At 37.7% G+C, this 20782-nt stretch overlaps 1 protein-coding gene across 1 annotated transcript in view; it reads left to right on the forward strand.

Annotated features, from left to right (window-relative positions):
• The window catches only part of GATA6 (GATA binding protein 6), a 25159-nt gene extending 6272 nt beyond the window's left edge, over window positions 1-18887 (forward strand). Inside the window, exons 2-6 of the mRNA XM_018571756.1 lie at window positions 1319-1485; window positions 9587-9712; window positions 12211-12304; window positions 13810-13919; window positions 18191-18887. Coding sequence (XP_018427258.1) covers window positions 1319-1485; window positions 9587-9712; window positions 12211-12304; window positions 13810-13919; window positions 18191-18361 — 668 coding nt within the window. The 3' untranslated portion in view covers window positions 18362-18887. The remainder of the gene's footprint in view (window positions 1-1318; window positions 1486-9586; window positions 9713-12210; window positions 12305-13809; window positions 13920-18190) is intronic.
• Window positions 18888-20782: the final 1895 nt, after the last annotated feature.

The raw sequence follows: 20782 nt of genomic DNA on the forward strand, positions 1-20782 counted from the left end.
ATAGTTATTATTATTATTATTATTATTATTATTATTATTATTCCAGAAGTATATACTGACATATGTTATTATTTTTATTATTATTATTATTTTTCCAGAAGTATATACTACCATTTCGAGCACTTTTTCTTTTGTATATATGTGAGTTGTTGTTACAGGTTCTGTTACAGAGTATTGCTGCTTCCTGTAGTACAGTATCTATAGAGAGTTACCATCTGTCCATTAACCTATACTACAGATGTTCCTAGTGCTGTATTAATTCTGCTTTTTAAACTCATTTATTTAAGGGTTATTAATTGTAATGTGTATTTATTACAAGAGCTATCAATTCCATTCCTATAGGCAGGAGCTGACATACTGGGGGAATTCCTAAAAACTGGAGCAGACGCCTATGGCAACCAATCAGCTTCTCTGTTTTGGTCGCTGTGGGCAACTCCTCTAGATTCTGTCTGCTGCAGTTTTTAGTGATTGGAAGCAGTGAGCATTGTGTATTTCTGTGAAATGCCGCAGCCTTGTGCAGTAGCCGGTACAGAAGCCAAGGATTCTAAATATGGAAAGTCGGTTAGTAATTAGTGGTAAGGGAATGGTTGTGGGTCAGTGCAGGCATGGCCCTGTAATGTCACTTTACACTTGGCTAGTTATTGGAAGTTGTGACTAGATCTGAGAAAAGTATTTCATGCCAATCACCGGGGTCAAGTCCAAGGCTGTAGAATACATGCAGTAAATGTGTACCGGATGGGCATTGTGAAATGCTGGGACTTGTGGTGTCACTGTAGCCGACTAGACATACTGTAGGATATATAGCACCGCGGATTGCGGTCTTCACAGATTGGGGGGACACATATAAATATTTATATCCGCAATTTAAAATGGAAATCTTATTAACGCATACGATTTATTCTGCGTCAGTCCATGTGGAAGGATTGAAGAGCCAGAAAGAACACTGTAAGATGAAATAAGAAATGTGACAAGTTGTATGTCTACTCCTGCTTCAGAGTTGAGCTCAATTATAAAAACGAGAGCAATTCTGGAGCTTTCCGAAGCCGAATATTACAATCTGACTTTTCCCCTGTTTCTGATTTTGTTTTATGGATTATTCTTACACTGAATATTACCTACTATTTCAAAAGTTCAACATTGATTTTACTACAGCTACCGTAGCTCCCCTTTTCATCATTTATTAGGAGTAATTTATTAGACAGGGGGGAGCGAAGGGGTTTACAAAGGGTTTGCATTCTATAACATCAGTGAATTGGTCGATGACAAATCTACCCGTGTGTAGGAGATCTGAGCTGATCGCTGTGTCTGTTCCCTACAGATGTATTGGAGGAGCTCCCAGAGAGCAGAGAGTGTGTGAACTGCGGCTCAGTGCAGACCCCCCTATGGAGACGGGACGGCACCGGCCACTATCTGTGCAATGCATGCGGCCTGTACAGCAAGATGAATGGCCTGAGCCGACCACTCATCAAACAGCAGAAGAGAGTGGTGAGTGACTGGGTAATGCTGCCGCTTGTTCTGTTATATAGGAGACAAGATCTGTTATGTATGACCGCATATCACACAGTAACATAGACATTCTAGAACTGTACTAAATCAGGTGTCACTTCCCTCCCTTGGCTACCAAAGCACATACATTACCTACTACCTGAATAAAGACATTACCACTCACTCCTAGACTGCAATATGGCAGATCTCTAGAATTCTCACAGCTATAGTTCACCCTGCTTGTCCCAGTTCTAGAATTCTTTGTTATTGGGCTGAAGTATTCCACCGGTGGGGATGTTTCATTTATTCCATAAAGTCATTGTGCTCTACTTTATACACTATACTCCTAAACTTTTCATAACTACAAACTGTTTCCTCCCATTAGCGTTGATTTACTAAAGGAGTAAAGGCTGTTCACTTACAGGGTTATTCACAAAAGAGTGATCTGTTTGGAGAAGGGAGGAGAAGTGAACAATCTAGGACAACTGGGCTGAACTGGAAACATTCTCAAATTCAGCTCACTTTCCAGATCACCTATTTTGTCCTAGATGGTTCACTTCTCCTGCCTTCTCCAAACTCTTCACCCTTTTGTGAATAGCCCTGTTAATAAAGCAAATTTTTACTTTGCATATAGTGAATCTTAGGAAATAAGGTGAAGCTGTGTTCACCTGATGGCATTATGGAACATTCCGACTAGATTTGTCTACCAGTGTGTACCCTACCTCACATTCACAGTGAACCCCCTCTACTCCTTTATTAAAATCTACCCCATTGTCAGAATTCATTAAATACAGTGGGGGGAATTTATCAAAACTGGAGCAGACAAAATCTTGAGCAGTTGTGCACTGCAACCAATCAGGTTCTCTCTTTCATTTTCAAATCTTAACTGGACAAGCTGAAGAGAGAAGCTGATTGGTTGCCATGGGCAACTGCTCCAGATTTTGTATGCTCCAGCTTTGATAAATTCTCCTCAGTATACCTATAGGCTACATGCAAACAGTCCTAAGAAATCTACTAATCATGTACACATGTTTTTTTTAAGGCCACACATCTCCATTGTAATGATCAGTATGCTTGTATTTAGATGTGTTTAGACATGTACACATGTATGCGTTAATTGCATGCATTGCGTTTTCAATGTTTCGTTCATGTTTGGACCTTATTTAGCTCTCATGCACATGACCATAAATAATAAATACAATGCAAAGCGTTTTTGGTTTATGGATCTGAATGCTGGAATATTGTTTTTAATGGAAACATGCACACAGGTGTGTACACATGCGCTGCATTCGAATCTGTAACACCAAATTGAAAAATCTGCATCTGAGGACATACATTTTACGCATGTAAACACATGTTTATGCATGTAGTCGCTTACTTGTAAGTATGTCAATGAAGTCCAAACAAGAAAATACAAATTTAAACAGAGCAGGAGGAATGGAAGGAGAAGTTTGCGCATCTAAACGTATATTTGTTTACGTGTGTGAATGCGGGCATCTTACTTATCACTACCCAAGAATTTTTGGGGCAGAAAAAAACATGCGTATATGATCAGTACATTTCTTATGGCCATGTGCATGTAGGCTTGTGCACTTACACATAAATGTGCATAAATATGTGTTTAAAAACATATGTGCACAAAATGTATGCAGAATTTGTTTTTATTCTGTGTTATGGATCAGAACACAGAACATGTTTACGCACTTGTGTGCATATCCTAATTAGACGCAATATACCTGCATTCTAATCCATAAACAAAAAACGCAGTACGTTGTGTTTTTTTCAGGCACATGTGATAGGCTTTAATGCATAGATTCCATTCCTCCTGCTTTGTCATCAATGTCATTTTCTTGTTTGGTCCTCATTTACGCGCTTATGCGAGTCTGTGCGTATCATGCATACACACACCTACACACATAAAAATGTATGTACTTAGGCACAGATTTTTCGATTTTTGTGTTATGGATCTGAATGCAGCGCATGTTTACTCAGTTGTGTGCATGTCCTCATTGGAAGCAATATACCTGCATCCAGATCCATAAACAAAAGGTGTTGTGCATTGCATTTTTTTTATCAATTGAAATTGAAAACAATATGCCTTTGTTATGCTTTACATTACGTTTTATAAAGTATGTGTGCATGAGGCCTTGATGTTTGAAAAATAATTCAGCTATATAGAATGTGTGCTTGTTTCCCCCCCCCAGTGTGGATTCTGGGATCCCATCTCATCCTTTATTCAAATACAAATGACTTTAATGAATGCATGAGATAAGTTGCAGGGTCGGTTAGGAAATGTATTTGTTAACCAATCAGAATTAATTTTTCAGTAATCTAAGTGAGATTATTATTTCAGTGTAATTGGTTGCTATGAAGTGCTGCACAGTATTGCTTTATACAGTCATTAATCCCCCTGATGTTGCTTAGTACACTAACTTTGTGCATGGAATGGTTTAGTTGTGTTTGGATGTGTTTTAGAAAGACACAGTAAAGAATAGTTTGCTGGATTGTTTGCTTTTATTTTTAGAGGTTTGATTGATACATGGAAACGTGTTTCCACTGCTGTTTCAGTGTGTAATAGAGTTCTTATTTACTATCATTCATTTTTCATAGCGAACATACACTTTGCTACCTGCACAGTCTTTACTCAACCTTTAGTAAATCAACCCCATTGAATCTGGGATGTCGCTTGAAAGAAATAGTTTCAAGTAAATCTCTCATGTTTATGATAAGCGTGCAAGATAAAACCATGCGGAGGTCACTTGGATTCCTGACATTCATAGCTATTATTTCTTAAAAATCAGATATTTTGATGTTACTTAAATGTTAAACAATTTGTATAGTAGATGTGTGTGTGTGTGTGTGTGTGTGTTTATGAGACACTAGTAATCACTGGAGAGGCATCTAAAAGTTTATTGAAAGAGTCTATACTCTCAGTTGATACCACTACCTTGGGAAGGGAGTTCCAAAATGTTACTGTTCTAACAGTAAAGAATCCCCTTAATCGCACTTAAGTTGGGTATACACAGTTATATTTTCCTTGTTCAACCTGCAGGCTGAACGAAGAAAAAAAAAACACATTCCTCCATCCATGCTGTTGGCATACCTGAATGGTGCTTGCACCCAATCAGCTGACGATTATCCAATAAGTTCCTTCAGAAAGTCAATCTAATCATCCACTTCTGCTGATGGAATAGGGTCACCAATACTCTGTGTGTACCCTACTTTAAACGATGTGATTTGATTTCTGGGGGCACCCTTTATATTTGTATATGATAATAGAATCATGACATTCATGGTTCATAAAAATTTGGATTGCTAAGCTGTGTCCCCCTATGGAGATCTGACAAACCTATGGGTAACGAGTGATTCTCCTGATATAGTCATACCTATTGATCAGTGCTTTAGTCCACTAGTTATAGCCTGGCTTGTCTACTTAATATGGATTCATGTATCCACCTTATGTTTTTTTTTTTTAAGTTTCTCCTTTGATATCATTGTTGTGTCATTTTTTAAAAATATGAAACATATGTGTATAATTTTTACCTGGGTAACAGGTAAAAATGTTACACGTTTCACATTTAAAAAACAATTACATGACAATGATATCAAAGGAGAAACTTAAAAAACAAAACATAAGGTGGATTGATGAATCCATATTAACATGTTATAGAAGTAAGACAAGCCAGGCTATAACTACTAGACCACAAACCAGTCTCTATTATCTTTCCTTGATTAGTAATTTAATTTTCCATCATAGAATGTTCGGCCCAGTGCCATGGCTATGCACTGAACTTGTGACATGCGCTTGCACCTGAGACCCTAAACATGTTTTTTAACTTTAGGCTACATGCCCACAGCCATTAAAAAAATGCAGCGTATACATCAGTATAGGCCTTTTTTTTGTACAGATCTGAATTCAGATGTAAAGTTTTCAATAGGTACACGCAAACAGGTGCTTAAACATGTGCTGTGTTCAGATCTGTAAAAAAAAATCTGCATCTAAGAGCAGACATTTTACGTGTGCATTCATGTGAATGCAGGTAAATGAAGTTCAAACAAGAAGAAAAATGCATTACAAATATGTAAATGTTTATTACTAGGAAAGCAGGGAGCAGCAAATACCTAGAGAAGGTGGCAAGATTCAAAAAAGAGCATTCTTGGACTGAAAATAGCTGGAGGAATAAAATGAAAATGAGAGCTTACGCATATAATTGCATAATTTAATGTGTCTACACGCATCTAAACTCAAGCATTTTACTGATCATTAACTTTTCAGACAGGAAAAAAACATGCGTATATGATCATATATGATCAAGTTAGTTTCATTCAGCCATGTATATGTATTCTAATGTGTCAGTATATTACTATAAAGCCGAGTTATACAAAAAACTAAGAATACAACACATTAATACGTTAGTTAATGATGAATAATATTACTATTTACGTAAATGTTAGACTGTCTAAATAAAAGCGGCTTTTGAGCAACTAATTAGTTAACAGCTTTGAGCAGTTCTTATTTTAAGACATATTTGAAGGAAAAAAATGGGTTAATCAATTGCATGAGAATAAAAAAAGGCGCAAAATAAGAGCTACTGTGTCAGTCATATATAGCTGGCCCACTGCATGCAGACATGCCAATTGTCATGTACGTTGTAGCAGGGAAGTAAAAAACAGGAGTATGGTGTTGACGTTGTTACATTGTAGTGCATTTGAGCTAAATAAATGATCCACAGTGAATTTTGTATTGTAGCATTATTCCATGACACTGTAAGTGAACTTCTGCATGTCCAAGCACTTTTACCTAGGTGATAGATTCCCAGCAAATAATAATTGTACTTAAAAGAGCACTTTCATGAAAAATATAAAGGAACAGTATGTGGTGGCTACATGGAATAATGATATTCAGATAGTTTTTTCTTTTCATTGCCACATACTTTTATTTTCTCCATATTTACACGCAGGCCAAGCTGTCCAGCAAAAGTGAAAGTAACAGTGATTGAGACAAACTATAAAACTGCCATGAGAGTTGCAGCAACAGGTTATATTTAAGAAGATTGAGGACCTATTCACACTTATGCATTTTAACTCAAGTCAATTAATGCGCACAGGGTTTAACCATTGCTTTAAATGGTCCTAGTTCACATCTGTGTAATGTGTTGACGTGCATTGTCTGCTGTTTGACATAGGGCCTATTACTAGTAATGGTAAAGCATAACTGTTGATAATACACATAAAAACACATTATTTTTATTATTATTATTATACAGGATTTATATAGCACCAACAGTTTGCGCAGCTCTTTAAAACCATGCACATGAAAATAAGCATGGAAAGGTGTGAATCAATAACACAACATTGTGAATTAAAGGTGTCTTTTATAAGCAACCTTTTGCAGTATTATCCTTTGTCCCAACCCCAATAATTGTAATTTTAACTGGAAGAGCTTGGCCTGCGTGTAATTGTGTAGAAAAATAAAAATAAAGTAAACTAAATAAAGAAATTCTCAAAATAAATCATTACATGTATTAACTACATGCCGTTATCAACATACGTCATTTTTTGATTATATTTGTCCTCTAAACAAAAGAAAAAACTAATTCTGTAAAAACAGTCTTGGGCAGTATGTGTTCTGTGTGGAGATGACCGTTAAGAGGAAATTATTCACAGAAAAAGATATTTTGTTTTACCTAATTGGGTGTATTTTTTAGGTTCACTGGGTTGGAGAACCTTTAATGATCGACTCCCTAAATATATTGTTATATGATTGTTTTAGCATGAATATGTTGGACCTAGTATAATACATGTTCTGCCATGAAACTAAAGAGCAGGACCTCATGCCTAACAAGATTGTACACAGCACTCAGAATGTGTGTGCTACATATGTGAACATTGCCAGGGTACTTTACCAAAGTTTATTTACCAAAGAAGATTTGGTAAAGAAGCCAATCAAGTTAACGCCTCAGTCACACTAGAAAAGGCCAGCACGTACCACTCCGTGCTGCGTGCACGGCCGTAACGGGCAGCTCCCGGGAAGGACAGGTGCTGTTTGTGATTAGTACGCAGCCCTTGTCCTTCTCTATGGGATTAGTGGCCGTACGATGCCCTACGCTCACCCCAAGTGCAGGTCCGTATGGGTGCGGATGTCCCGGCTCGGACGCAGACAGAATCCATCCTCTCAGCGTACGAGTATGGACACCCGCACGCACGATCAGGGTAGTTGAGCGCAGGGCGGCGTACGGCCGCTTACTCCCATAGAGAAGGACAGGGGCTGCGTACTAATCACACGCAGCACCTGTCCTTCCCCTTAGCTGCCCAAAACGACCGTGCACGCAGCATTGAGCTGTACGTGCCGGCCTTTTCTCGTGTGAATGAGGCCTAAATGTAAATGTCTCTCTCTCTATATATATATATACAGTATATACTGTATGTGGTCCAGTAGAAGAGGCACTTGCAGTTTTCGTATTAAAGCAATATAGGACCGGTGAGTGCCTCTTTTACTGGATTGCTTGTATCTACTTGTCTTTTGTGCACACGGGCAGTTTTTTTCTCTTACCTGAGTGCGGTGCCCACTATTTGACTTTTTAGACGTATTAGAGAACAGACTAAGAAGGGATTTTGTAGTGTCCATATAGCATTTGATTTTCAGTGTTACAAGACAAGCTGGCCAGATTTTGTAAAGGAAAACATGGTTATTACATAAAAGAAAACGGATTATACTGATTATATAGTGCTAAATAAGTAGATAAATGGGGAAAAACTAATAAGCTATAATAAGCTATATAACCAAATGTTATAACAATGTACAATGAACAATGTACAATGGCAAAAGCCAGTGATTTCTAATGAACATATACTGAAGTTGTTTTAGGGTTGACAAGGAGACCTGAGCCACAACAAAGGCAAAGTTTACTCCTATCAACGATTTAAATGTGTGCCAAAGTCTCCATATCTGGGCAGACATTGGCATATTTCACATTGTGTTCACATTTGCTATGACGCTTAGTGCAGCCAGTGTCCTTCAGTTGTACCAGTAAAGGGAAGTCAGATTTGTTAAAGAAAATGTTTTGGCTCTGTCGGGTGCACTGCGAAACATATTATTAGAAGAACTCAGGGCATAAATACTCTTAACCCTTGCAGTGGGGCTACCCCCTCACTGCAACGGTTAAGTGCTTATCTTCGTCTCGGACTAAGGACTAAAATAACAGACTTATAATCACTGGAACCTTGGAGCTTGCTAGCTGCTAGACTGGTCCCTTCAGCTTCACTCCCCCTCTGCTCCAGTGCTCTAAGGTCCTGTGAGTCATTACGTCCTATACAGTGTATTGAACATGAGGACGCCAAGGGGCATTCCATTGTGAATGGCCAGTAAAATGCTCACATTTAGATGTGTAAACATATGCATTTAAATGCATAAAATTCTTGTTCCATTGCTCCTGCTCTGTTTTTCAATGTTATTGTCTTGTTTGGACTTCATTTACTTGTGCACGCATGCATTTACAGAGTTTTGTTATTTTATTGCAACGGATCTGAATGCAGCACCTGGTTGCGCACCTGCGTTCATGTCTCCATTGAAAACAATACACCTGCATTCTGAATCATAAACAAGAAAACACTGTGAATTGCTTTTTAAGGCTGTGTGCATGTGGCCTATAGGTGATTCATTATTATTGGGAATTGTTATACCAACCCAGTGAAATGGTTTTATATCATAGAGCTAAGAGATTTCAGAAAAACTGAAAAAACTTAAACCAGTAAACAAAGAAAGAAAGGATTGCTGTAGAACGTATACCCCATAATCAACCAATACATGACCTTAATAGCTGCAAACAAGTAATAGGTTGATGAGTTGATACATTTTATATTACTAAAAGCTTTTATTGTTTACTGGAAAGAGAGATAACTATTAAGAATGACTTTGGATTAGCAGATAACTGCGAAGCACTCTTTTACTATTACTTTATGCAATACTGTCCCTTAGTCTACGTCGGTCTCCTTTAGTTCTTGTGAAATAGTACAGTGCGCAGCGAAAAACATCTGTTTTATGACTTTTTCAATCTCTTATGCTAGAATAATCAGTTGTATTTCCTTTTATTTTATATAGCCATCTTCTAGAAGAATTGGCTTGGCTTGTGCCAACTGTCATACTACCACAACAACGTTATGGCGCAGGAATACAGAGGGAGAGCCAGTATGCAATGCCTGTGGCCTGTACATGAAACTACACGGGGTAAGTATTATTATTGCAATCTCATAACAGTCACATCCCTGCTTAGTTTGTTGAGGTTAAAAAGAGAAAGTTCTTCCCAATGCAACCAGCTGCTTTTAACAGATGTAAGCATCTTGAATCACCCACTGGTGCTTTATGTCTTTTAGAGACCCTGGTTGTAAAATCTCCAAAGTTCACAATTTCACTCTTGTATTAAAGGGCTATAGTACCTCTAAAAACACACACCTTATGCCACCATCATGACCCTTGTTCTCTGGCTGGGAAATATTACAGACCACAGATGCATGATTCGGCCTAACCCTATAGTACCACTTAAAAGTATGCTCTAACCCAGAGTTTCTCAAACCCTTTAAAAGTTTGCAAAGTCTTGATGTACCCCAGTCTGCAATTTTATGGATTCTAAGGTGGACCCCACACAAAAACACAAACAATAACTCCACTTCAAAGTCTCCCCTTCAAATCAGGAGCCTCCTTTTCACAGCAGAATCCCCCTTTAAATCAAGAGCTCCCCTTAACATCAGAGACCTCTTCTTTCACATTAGAGTTCCCCTCTTTCACATCAGAGTCCCCTTCTTCCACATCAGAGTCCACTTTTTTCACATTCTTTCACATCAGAGTCTCCTTCTTTCACATCAGAGTCCTCTTATTTCACATCAGAGTCTCCTTCTTTAACATCAAAGTCCCCTTCTTTCACATCAGAGTCCCATTCTTTCACATTAGAGTCCCCTTCCTTCACACCAGAGTCCCCTTCTTTCACGTCAGAGTTCTTTAACATTAAAGTCCCCTCCTTTCACATTAGAGTCCTCTTCTTTCACATCAGAGTCCCCTTCTTTCACATCAGAGTCCTCTTCTTTCACATCAGAGTCCCCTTCTTTAACATCAGAGTCCTCTTCTTTCACATCAGAGTCCTCTTCTTTCACATCAGAGTCCTCTTCTTTCACATCAGAGTCTCCTTCTTTCACATCAGAGTCCCCTTCTTTCACATCGGAGTTCGCATCTTTCACATCAGAGTCTCCTTCTTTCACATCAGAGTTCCCTCCTTTGCCATCAGAGCCCCCCTACATTTTACATCAGAGTTCCCCTGTCACATGAGAGTCCTACCATCAAAAAATTTCGAGGCATCGCTGAGCAAAATGTTAAGCATTTAGTGACATTCTGTGTGCTATAGTTTGACAGAGTGTCACTGGGATACAAAGAGAGGAAACATCTTTACACAAGGACACAAGCAACAATAGAAACCCAACAGTAGTTCAAATCCTCCCCCACTCTATGCTTAAAGTTAACCCCACCCAAATAATGGATCCACCAAAGTAATTCAGGGTCAAGCATGACGTCCAGCGTTGTCCACGATGACTCGATGAAATAAAAAATAAAACAAGAAAATATTAAATAGAAATAATTAAAAAAAGACAGGGGAGGGGCTGGATTCCCCCCTCCCCGCTCCGATCCGCCAGCGCTGACTGGCGGAACAGACGGGGGAGGGGGCGGGTACAGCTGGCTCTGCCTCTAGATAGGCAGAGCCAGCTGTCACTCACGCAGCTGGGCGGATCCCGGCACTATTGTCGGGATCCACTTCAGCTGCGGCGTCTCAGTATACCGCGAGCAGCAGCTCGCGGTATACTGAGCCTAGGGTGACAGGAGGACGCTGGTTTGTGTCCTCCCGTTACCCTGAGGAGAACTATAGGGAAAAGTCTTAACCCCATAGTTCTCCTTTAATAATCAATTGTCCCCATTTTGAAGGCCTATATGCAAGTTATTGGCCATAAAAAGGGTATGGGATTTCGGTACTGCCCTGGGGGACATGTATCAATGAAACAAACACTTGTACAATGTATAGAACCTGCTGCAGCGAAAATGACATTTAGCTTCTATACATCATACAGATTTGCCACAGGTAGTTTAAGGGGAGCCCCCAGGCATGATATTTAAAGGAATTTTTCATTTTTATTGTTTCCCTTTAAGTGATATTAAAATGACTGCTCCTTTAAAAACTGTATTTTTTTTTAAAGTATTTTTTTAATTGATACATGTCTACAGTTCTAACCCCATAGACTTGCATTGAGATTGCGTTCGAATTCAAACTTTTTCCATGTTCTAAAGTTCGAATTCAAACTGAACACAGGGGTGTTTGGCCCATCACTATGAAACACATCCTTTAGACTTACAGAAACACAATCCTGTAGCTTTGAGCAACTTTTAAGCATGCTGCAAGGTGGCAATGCCTGTTGAGACTTGTACCTCTGTTTCTGCACCCTGAAGAAGCACAGGAAAAGCGCTTACTAGTAAATGGGACCTTATATTTCCCTGCTCAGAAAGACTCTTCCTCTCTTAAGCATGTTTATTATAAACATATCTCATATTCTTAATGTATGCTTAATTTAATTTAAAAAAATCTTGTTGAAGCAGCAGCGTAAAATGAAACAATTTATATGACTGTATGATGCAAAAAGAGTCATGTTCACTATAATAATATAACAATTGTTATTTTGCCATTGCAGGTACCACGGCCACTGGCTATGAAGAAAGACGGTATCCAAACTAGAAAAAGAAAGCCAAAGAATTTAAACAAGTCAAAAGGATCCTCTAGTAATGGTAAATCATTTCTATATATGTTACTATATACATTAAACTGGTAGAACTATTTGTATCATTTTGTGCATGTTTGATTGATCCCTATAATGATCTAGTGCTGTATCTGAAACATAACCTTACAATATAAGAAACAGAAAAGGTAATTTACCTTAGGTAAGTCACTTTTATGTTTGTACGGTGGATTTCGGACCTTTTTAAAAGGATTCTATAGTACACTGTATTTTGAAATGTAAGTATATAGTGTGAGTTACAAGAGTAATGCTTTCCTAAGAGTCACTTTAGATAAGAACTTATAATTTTTGCTTGCTTGCTGTATCACATGTTAAATATTGAATTTCATATATTCAGTTTTGCAAATGCTTTCTCTAGTGGTCATTTGTATATAAGGGAATGTGATTAGCATTTCCTGCTCATTGTTCACAAGATGTGCATCAATATGTACAAACTATACATAGAAACAAGGCTTGTAAACGTAGTGAATGAGGTGAAGCTCTGCTGAATTCCATCACCCAATCATGTACAAGAAAAAAGAAATGTTTTCGTTTCCTTGGACATGATTTGGGTAGTCTTTGCAAAGTGAAATTTCACCACATTCACGAAGGTAAGGGGGAACTTCCCCTGCAAAGTCCCAGTACAATGTCGCCTAATCAGCTGTTGCCAGCAAGCAAAAGGGGTGGGATGCTGTGACATTATTGACCTTCTATGGCCACATGACTATATTTTGTCAATGACATTGACCTAATATAGCCATGTGGCCATTTAAGGTCATTGATGTCAGCACAAGCATCCCGTCCTTTTGTTTATGTGTAGTTGCAGGGCGGGGAATGCCCCGGTCTGAAGCTGATCGGGGCGGGTGGCCCCATGTTGGAGGAGCTCAGGTTCAGATCTGGTTCTGTCAGAATCAGAGCTCATTACTAAGCAGCTTTAACTATTTCCATTACAGGGTCCCTGTTCCAAGTTTCCCCTATCCCCATGGGTTCTGGGTCTCTTGCCTTTGACCATGCCCCACGGAGTGTTAAAGTATTACTGTATAGTGTTTAGGGTAGTGCAGGACAGATGTGATTTCATAGGAAAGACTATCACCCTGTGTGCAGTTCAGCATCTAGTTCCAGGGAGGAAATGTTTTAGAAGCTACTTCTCTGACACTAGAGGCCAAACAGTACACATGGGGATGGTCTCTTGAAAGATTTGACATAGTTCTGTGCTGTCCTCCCAGAAAGGAAAAGTGGAAGGCATTTCATGAACATGAGAAGAAAGGAGAGAGCAAAAATGTGTGTAATTGCAAAATACAAAGACAGGAAGATTAAAGTGGTAGAAAAGATGGAGTGAGCCAAAACCTTAGTCCAATATATGTGATGCCTGGTACTTTTCAAAACAGTAGCAATGTTCCTGCTCATCCTGCTTTCAAATGGGCCTACAATGTACACAAATATGTCAACTCTCTGAATGAACTTTATGTGTTCAGTGTTACTAAACCGTTGTATTTGAACAATTTGAATTTTTAGGTACCGGTAGCCACCAAATCCCTATGACTCCAACGTCCACAACGTCACCAACAAACTCTGATGATTGTATAAAGAACGGTTCTCCTAACAATCAGAGCACTGCTTCTGGGGTAAATGTCACACTGATAGCTTAAGAATACAATAAGCTGTCTTATCTCTCTCTCTATCTTATCTAGGGGAAGTTATCTCAACAAACATTTAGCTTTCAGTACTTGATAGTATGTTTGCAAGAATTTCATCCTACCTGAACACATGTAAAATATGCATACTCAGACAGGAACTATATATTTGCATGCTGGCTTTTTTTTCTCAACAGTCTGCTATCAATATAATGATGGTTTTGCAAAGAATGGTGAGCTGTTAACAGATAATTAATTATTATTTTCTGCCTAATGAAATGATAAGTGTTAATCTGAACTTTAAAGTGTATGTATAGACCAAATGTTTATTTTTTTATTTTTGGATAGAGTAAGGAAGGGTTAACTTGGCAAAACTTTCCTTCACTTGCTGTCCCTGAGATGCCACAGGAACTTAGAGGAAATCCCGTACAGTGAGGGGAATTTCCTCTTAGACACTTGTCCCCTAAACATGTGTCCCCTCAGTCAGTCTAGATGCAGAGAAATCGTTCAAATTCCTAGATGCACCTGACTTCTATTTTTTGAAAAACAAATAAACTGACTGCAGATAAATGCATGTAGATGCAAGATATGAATAGATCCATTGCAATTCATTAGATAGATATATATGCGCTTATAAAAGGTTTTTAGATGCATATAAAATCATCAAATCGCATAGTGTGAATGAATTCTAACTCTCTATTTGCTATATTGGTTAATTAAGGGACTAATCTACTTTTTACCCTACTGTATTAAATGTATAGTTCCCTTGCCATGCAGCCTCCAAATTGCAAATAAAAAGGTTCCAGTGGCTGTGTAAGAGGGGATTTCCCCTGCTATGGAGAGATTTCCTCTTATTTCCTGTTTCATGTCTATAGGACAGGAAGGGAATAGAAAAATCTAACAGGGTTTTTTTTACCCTTAACTACTTTATTTACCCCCCCCCCCCCCCCCAAAAAAAAAATTATTATTTAGTTATACTAAAGTTAAAAATGCCAATTAAAACATTGAGCACATCACCAGATAAAGGAGTGGGTTTTGCTCTAGTCCAGAGAACATGGCTATTTTCTAGCTTATTTAATTTCCTCTTAACCTAATTAGACCTTTACATTTCCCTTATAAAACTTACTTTCTTTCTTATATCAACCCCCAAGGAGACTTCCAATAGTACAAGTAGAGGATACAGGTATAACTGCATTTTTAATGATGCAACTTCAGGGACACAAATTGAAGTTGTTTAACTTCTGCTCACATCTGTATCATTACATATGCTCCCAGGATAACCACGTATGTAGAGAACTGCTGGATTACAGCAATCTGTACAGCATTGCTTAGTCAAAATGAAGGAATGCTAAAAGAATTTACTGTTTAGGGCACTAAATGGATTTATTGCAAAACAGTTCCCAGCACTGTGAGATTCTGGCATAAATCCATTGACTAAAAAATGGTGTCAGCACTTTCATCTTCATTCCACAGATATTTTACCTACACGCCCAAATCTTCACACACAGGGATGCTTAGCTGTGTACCAGAGCCTGCAATATGGATTTTCAAGTTAATATGTAGAGGTTTAACACAATACATTAACTATGACTTCATATATGTTTGCATGATTTTCTGGAGCAAAGTCATTTATTAACAATTGAATCTGCCAAGTCCAACCTAAATCTTCAAGGTCCATTATATTTATTAATATTTACTGTTTATTAGATAGAAATTGTGCTAAAAGAGTAGCATTTACTTTTGACCCATTAAACCTAAGTTCAAATCACTCACTTAGTGGTGTGCAGGGGAATTAAAAAATAATTATCTCTAAAGATGAAAATAATTATCTCCACAAGGTTCAAACAGTCCTCTGAACAAGCAACTAATAAATAACAATATTACTGTGTATAATAATTTATTTGTGAACGCTAAGCAAAATTAGTATCTTACATGTGTTTGTCAGGGGAATTCATGTTCTTTCAGTAATAAAAATAAATTTTATAGCATGATCTAAGTATCAATTGTCAGTATACTGGCCCTTATACCCCTTTGAACAGAATGGCTGCTCAGTCTGTCAATACTTTAATGATTTAGATTGCCACCAACATTTTCTTAAGACTGGTACTGGTATTTAAAAGAGAACTATGGCCCAACCTTTTTTGGTCATAGTTCTCATTAGGGTCACAGGAGTACATTTACTATGTCCACCTTTGACCAAAAACAAAGCATATAGTGGGTGGCAGGGAAAGATCCTAACAATATAGTTGGTATCCATCCAGCCACCTGATTGACAGCTGGCTCTGCCTCTCCAGAGGCAGAGCAAGCTGTGCCTGATCCCTCCCCATCTGTCCAGTCAGCGCTGGAGAAATGGAGAGAGCGGGGGGAATCCCAGCGGGTATTGGGGATGATAGTCACCGCTCTCTGCAGGGAGAAGATTGTGAACTGATCGATTATTGCATGTGATCACTCAGTTCTTGATCAATAGAGCCGATGTGTGACAGCTGCAGTATCACATGTCAGCTCTAATTATGGGAATTGGTGTATTTCACTCTCCCCACAATTCTCCTTTAAAAGGTATTAAAAACATACCTGAATTATTTTTACTATGGTCAAGTTAGTTTGTGTTTGGATCAATCAGATGCAATTATCTTAACGTTTCACTGCAAAACATCCCTGGTTTTATAACATTAGGCTGAGATATGAACAATTGTAGAACATGTGGCCTCAGTTTCGATTATTAATACATTTATTGGTGGGCCCCTTTTTCCTGACGAACTCAAAGAAAATTTCATTACTGTCCTTTTATTTAAATGTCCCCTGTGAAACAAGCTCTGGTTCACCCTGCTAGCATAAAACACCTTTTAAAAAAAAATGATTAATGTTATATTAAAAGAAATGCATGACGGGTTCACTTTAAGAAGGGCGGAGTAAGGGTAATTAATCAAAACCACTAAATGGAAATAATGGAACTCAATAATATTGGCCCTTTACTGCAATTCCATAGTTATTAGATCCTTCTTGCAAACCCTGATGCCATAATTTACAGTGACAACTTAAGTCTAGCTGTGTGGAATTCCTAGCGGAGTGTGCCTGATATGTCTGGCTGTGTGAATTCCTTGGAGAGGCAAAACACATATCTATCTTGCAGCTTGAATTTGGAAGCCTTTGCACAAAGTATTAGATATTGTTGAGAAAAGTAATGACTAGGTTTTTTCAGTGCAGCATAAATAATAACAGTAGATAAAAAGGTCACGTCCCAATCCCAATAGATTCTTTTATATTCATATCTCCTCTCTCCTTATAAATAAATTATTGGCAATGACCAACGGTGTGCTAGATCATTTCTCAACATGGTGGATAAGGAAGGTACAAAGGTGCTGCTACAATGGCTTGCAATAGTTTTAATGATTCCAAATATTTTACATCACATACAGTTGATCTGCAGGCATGAACCAGGATTTTGTTTTATGAGTTGCAATAATAGCTTACTTCCAGTTACTGCTGGATTTTTTTTTTTTTACTGATCTGTTGTGCAACCTTCAGAAACACATGTAAAACATTTTATTACTATGAATTATGTTTATAATCTTACATGTTTATGAAATACTCTGTTTAGAGAGTGGTGATATAGATTCAAAAAGTTTACCCATGTTGCCTAGCAGCAAACATTTAAAAATACTAAACTGACACCTGAAAACAGATTGTGAACTTGTTTTTGTGTTTGAACTATTGGTGAGGGAATATATAGGAAAGCAACGATATTCTTAGCAAGTTTTTTTATATGCAGAAAAAAACACTGACAAATAAACTTATTGTGTAGTTACTGATTAATCTCTATAGCAATACTTTACTATACAGAACTGCACTATATGGCTTTTGTGAAATTCCCATCTGTTGGAAAGGGGGTTAGCCTACTCTGTACATACACTTTATGGGGTGTATTTTTAAGTGGGGACATGTCAAACCCACTATTCTCCTTTTTTATATCTTTAAAATATACTTGCAACATAAACATTTGTATAATTTGTTTAAGGCAAATATTACAGCAGCCTAGAGGCATCCAGAATAGAAGGAAAAACAGTTGGTCATGTTTGAAATGTTTGGCTGACCTCTAAATGTCCCTTAAAAAGTTGCATTAGTTTTAGTTGTACAGTTAAACTCTGGAACCCTTTATTTATATAAACAAATATGATATTGTGGTACTGTGGTATGATCAGATGTGCGTAGAGAATTCTGTTGTAGCTAAAGAGTAACATACATTTTCTTGCATTTTTTTAAAGGTGGGGTCATCCATGATGTCTTCACAGCAAAGTGGAAGCACCAGTCCAGATAACAACACATTAAAGTACACAGGGCAAGATGGCCTGTATTCAGCAGTTATCTTGGGATCCTCGCCTGAAGTTGGGGGATCAGTCAGACAAGATACATGGTGTGCATTGGCCTCAGCTTGACTTTTACCACCAGAATGGTCTTGGCAACCCCCTCATTCATGAGTGCTTTTTATAGCAAGTTGATGGACTCTGGACCCTCAATAAGCATGTCCTTCATTCCCATAAAGAACATTTCGTTCACTTTTTCATTGTTAGTGTTTCAGTTCAAGTGGAGCTTTATGGGGAATGTAATACTATGCTCTTCATCTATGCAAGAGGCTTGAGTCTGAGATACACACCTTCCTTAATTACTTTCTATATAAACCATCATTGACCGAACGTTCAGACATGGATGAATACAATGACTGTGTTAGATTTAAGCCTGTATACTCCAGCACGCATTGAGAAATGCTGCCTTTTGAGAAGAAACTTGACCCAGTTTTATTTTTAAGGTTTCAAAATGGCAGATTTTTTTTCCTGCTGCCTTATCTACCATGTTTGGTTGGATCCAGTGTTTCAGTTCCTGTGATATTCTCAGCAAAGGTTTACAATCACTCCTGTCACTACACCAATCAGAATACTTACAGCGGTTTCAATATAAGCTTCTGCTGGCGAATGCAATATTGATGGAAGCATATACCAAGAGCCACGGAAACCTTGCAGAAGCTCACCTTTAAAAACAGATGAACAATTAAAGCACCATTATGATTCCTTTACAAAAAGATCAACATGAGCTATAGCAGTTAACAGACTAAATTCAGCACTACCATGACCTTATGGTGTTAGCCAGTTCGGTTTTACACACAACACACTACTAGGTGGATTATCTATTATATGCATTACACAAAAACAAGGAAGTACCTTTTATTTAATATTTCTGTTGTATGTCACATCCTGAAAATCACTGGTCCATGTAATCCAACAAAACAAATGACATGTGGCCAGCATACACTAGCAAACTAACATTAATATACAGTTTGTTCCCACATAGAGCACTCTGTATAAGTGGTCAGTGCAGCTTGTTATGGTGATTCATATCTGATTCGTCCAATTCACCATATTAATAACTACCATTCAACAACCATGCTATTATCAGTCATGATGTTTTCTAAATCATATAGAAAGCAAACAATTATTTGGTATAAAGATTATACCCAGTCTTTAAAAGATAAGCGCACCTTAATGTCTTGGCGTAAGGACCCCATCATACTCCATTAGATGCATACTTGCCACAGGCTGTGGCCCCCTGGAATGTTTCTATCCATGTCTATGGAACCCTACGGTGCAGGCATGGCCATCTGCATTTTGGAGGGGAAAGTGGGGTACTTTAGGTCAGGAGGGAACATAAAGGATAAGTGCACTTTGTTTAAAAGTCTACTTAAACTTTACATACTTGTCAGAAAGGTCTAGAAGGTTGTAAAGAAATGCAAAGATAATATAATTTTACCATCATTTCACTCTGTTGATTCAGATTATCCCAACAAGGTAAAGAGTGTTTTTTTCCCCTTTAAAATAGAACTCCAGCCAAACTTGATTTTTATTTTTGTACAGATCATGGTTTTTAAGTTTTTTTTGTTGCCTGTGCTTATATCAACAAAAAACTGATAGAGGTTCTATCCTTCTTTACTAATAAAAGTGTTTTATTGCAGTCCTCAGTGGAGTGATTCTTCTTACTTCCTATCTCATTGACACAACAGGAAGTAAAAGGAAATCTCCCCAGTGAAATAGACAGCAATAAATCCCTGACAGGATTAAACTTTTCCCCACTCTATTCACATATTTCACACCATTAGTATAGAATTTCAGTAAAGTGGTGACCAAATATGTACTAAACGGTATTTTCACCTGGAGCTATATTTGATCATTAACAGTCCCATGCTGGTGTACAGATATCTCTTCATGGTACAATCAAAACCTGGCTTTGCTGAGTCCATTCAATGCACCCATGACAATGTAAAGTGATTCTGAAACAATGTTCAGGTGGAGGGTTTTTGTGTTTCTTTATGAAGTAAAAATGTGATTGGTTTAAGCCATCTCTTTTTACATACAGGGTAGCAAATTGTATTTTTTCCATAATACAATATTTTTTTGTGAAAAGAAGTGCAATTTCCATTGCAGCAATCAGTGTTAAATCAATTACACAGGATTTAACAACTTTTTGTATCAAATGTATACAATGTAAGTTAATGGTACTTTTAATTATTTAATAATGTTAAACTGGCATCTTTATAATGTTCCCCGTTTGTGACAGGCAACCCCTTTAGAAGAATGAAGCTAGCATTTTTGTGTTTTCTCTTTCTCTCATTTTAATTTTACTTTGAAGAACAAAGATTCTCAGGAAAATGGTCTTTATTGTTGAAAAATGCAAATAACCCCACTACCTATTTGCTGTCAAATGTAAATGCGTGCAAAAATGCAATATATTTGAGAAAGTTCATCTGGTAAATATGTATATATATGTTTTAAGGTAATGAACCAAAATTATGTGACTTGCACATTGCT

Source organism: Nanorana parkeri, unplaced genomic scaffold, assembly GCF_000935625.1.
Source record: "Nanorana parkeri isolate BGI_ZX_2015 unplaced genomic scaffold, ASM93562v1 scaffold1828, whole genome shotgun sequence".
Taxonomy (NCBI): domain Eukaryota; kingdom Metazoa; phylum Chordata; class Amphibia; order Anura; family Dicroglossidae; genus Nanorana; species Nanorana parkeri.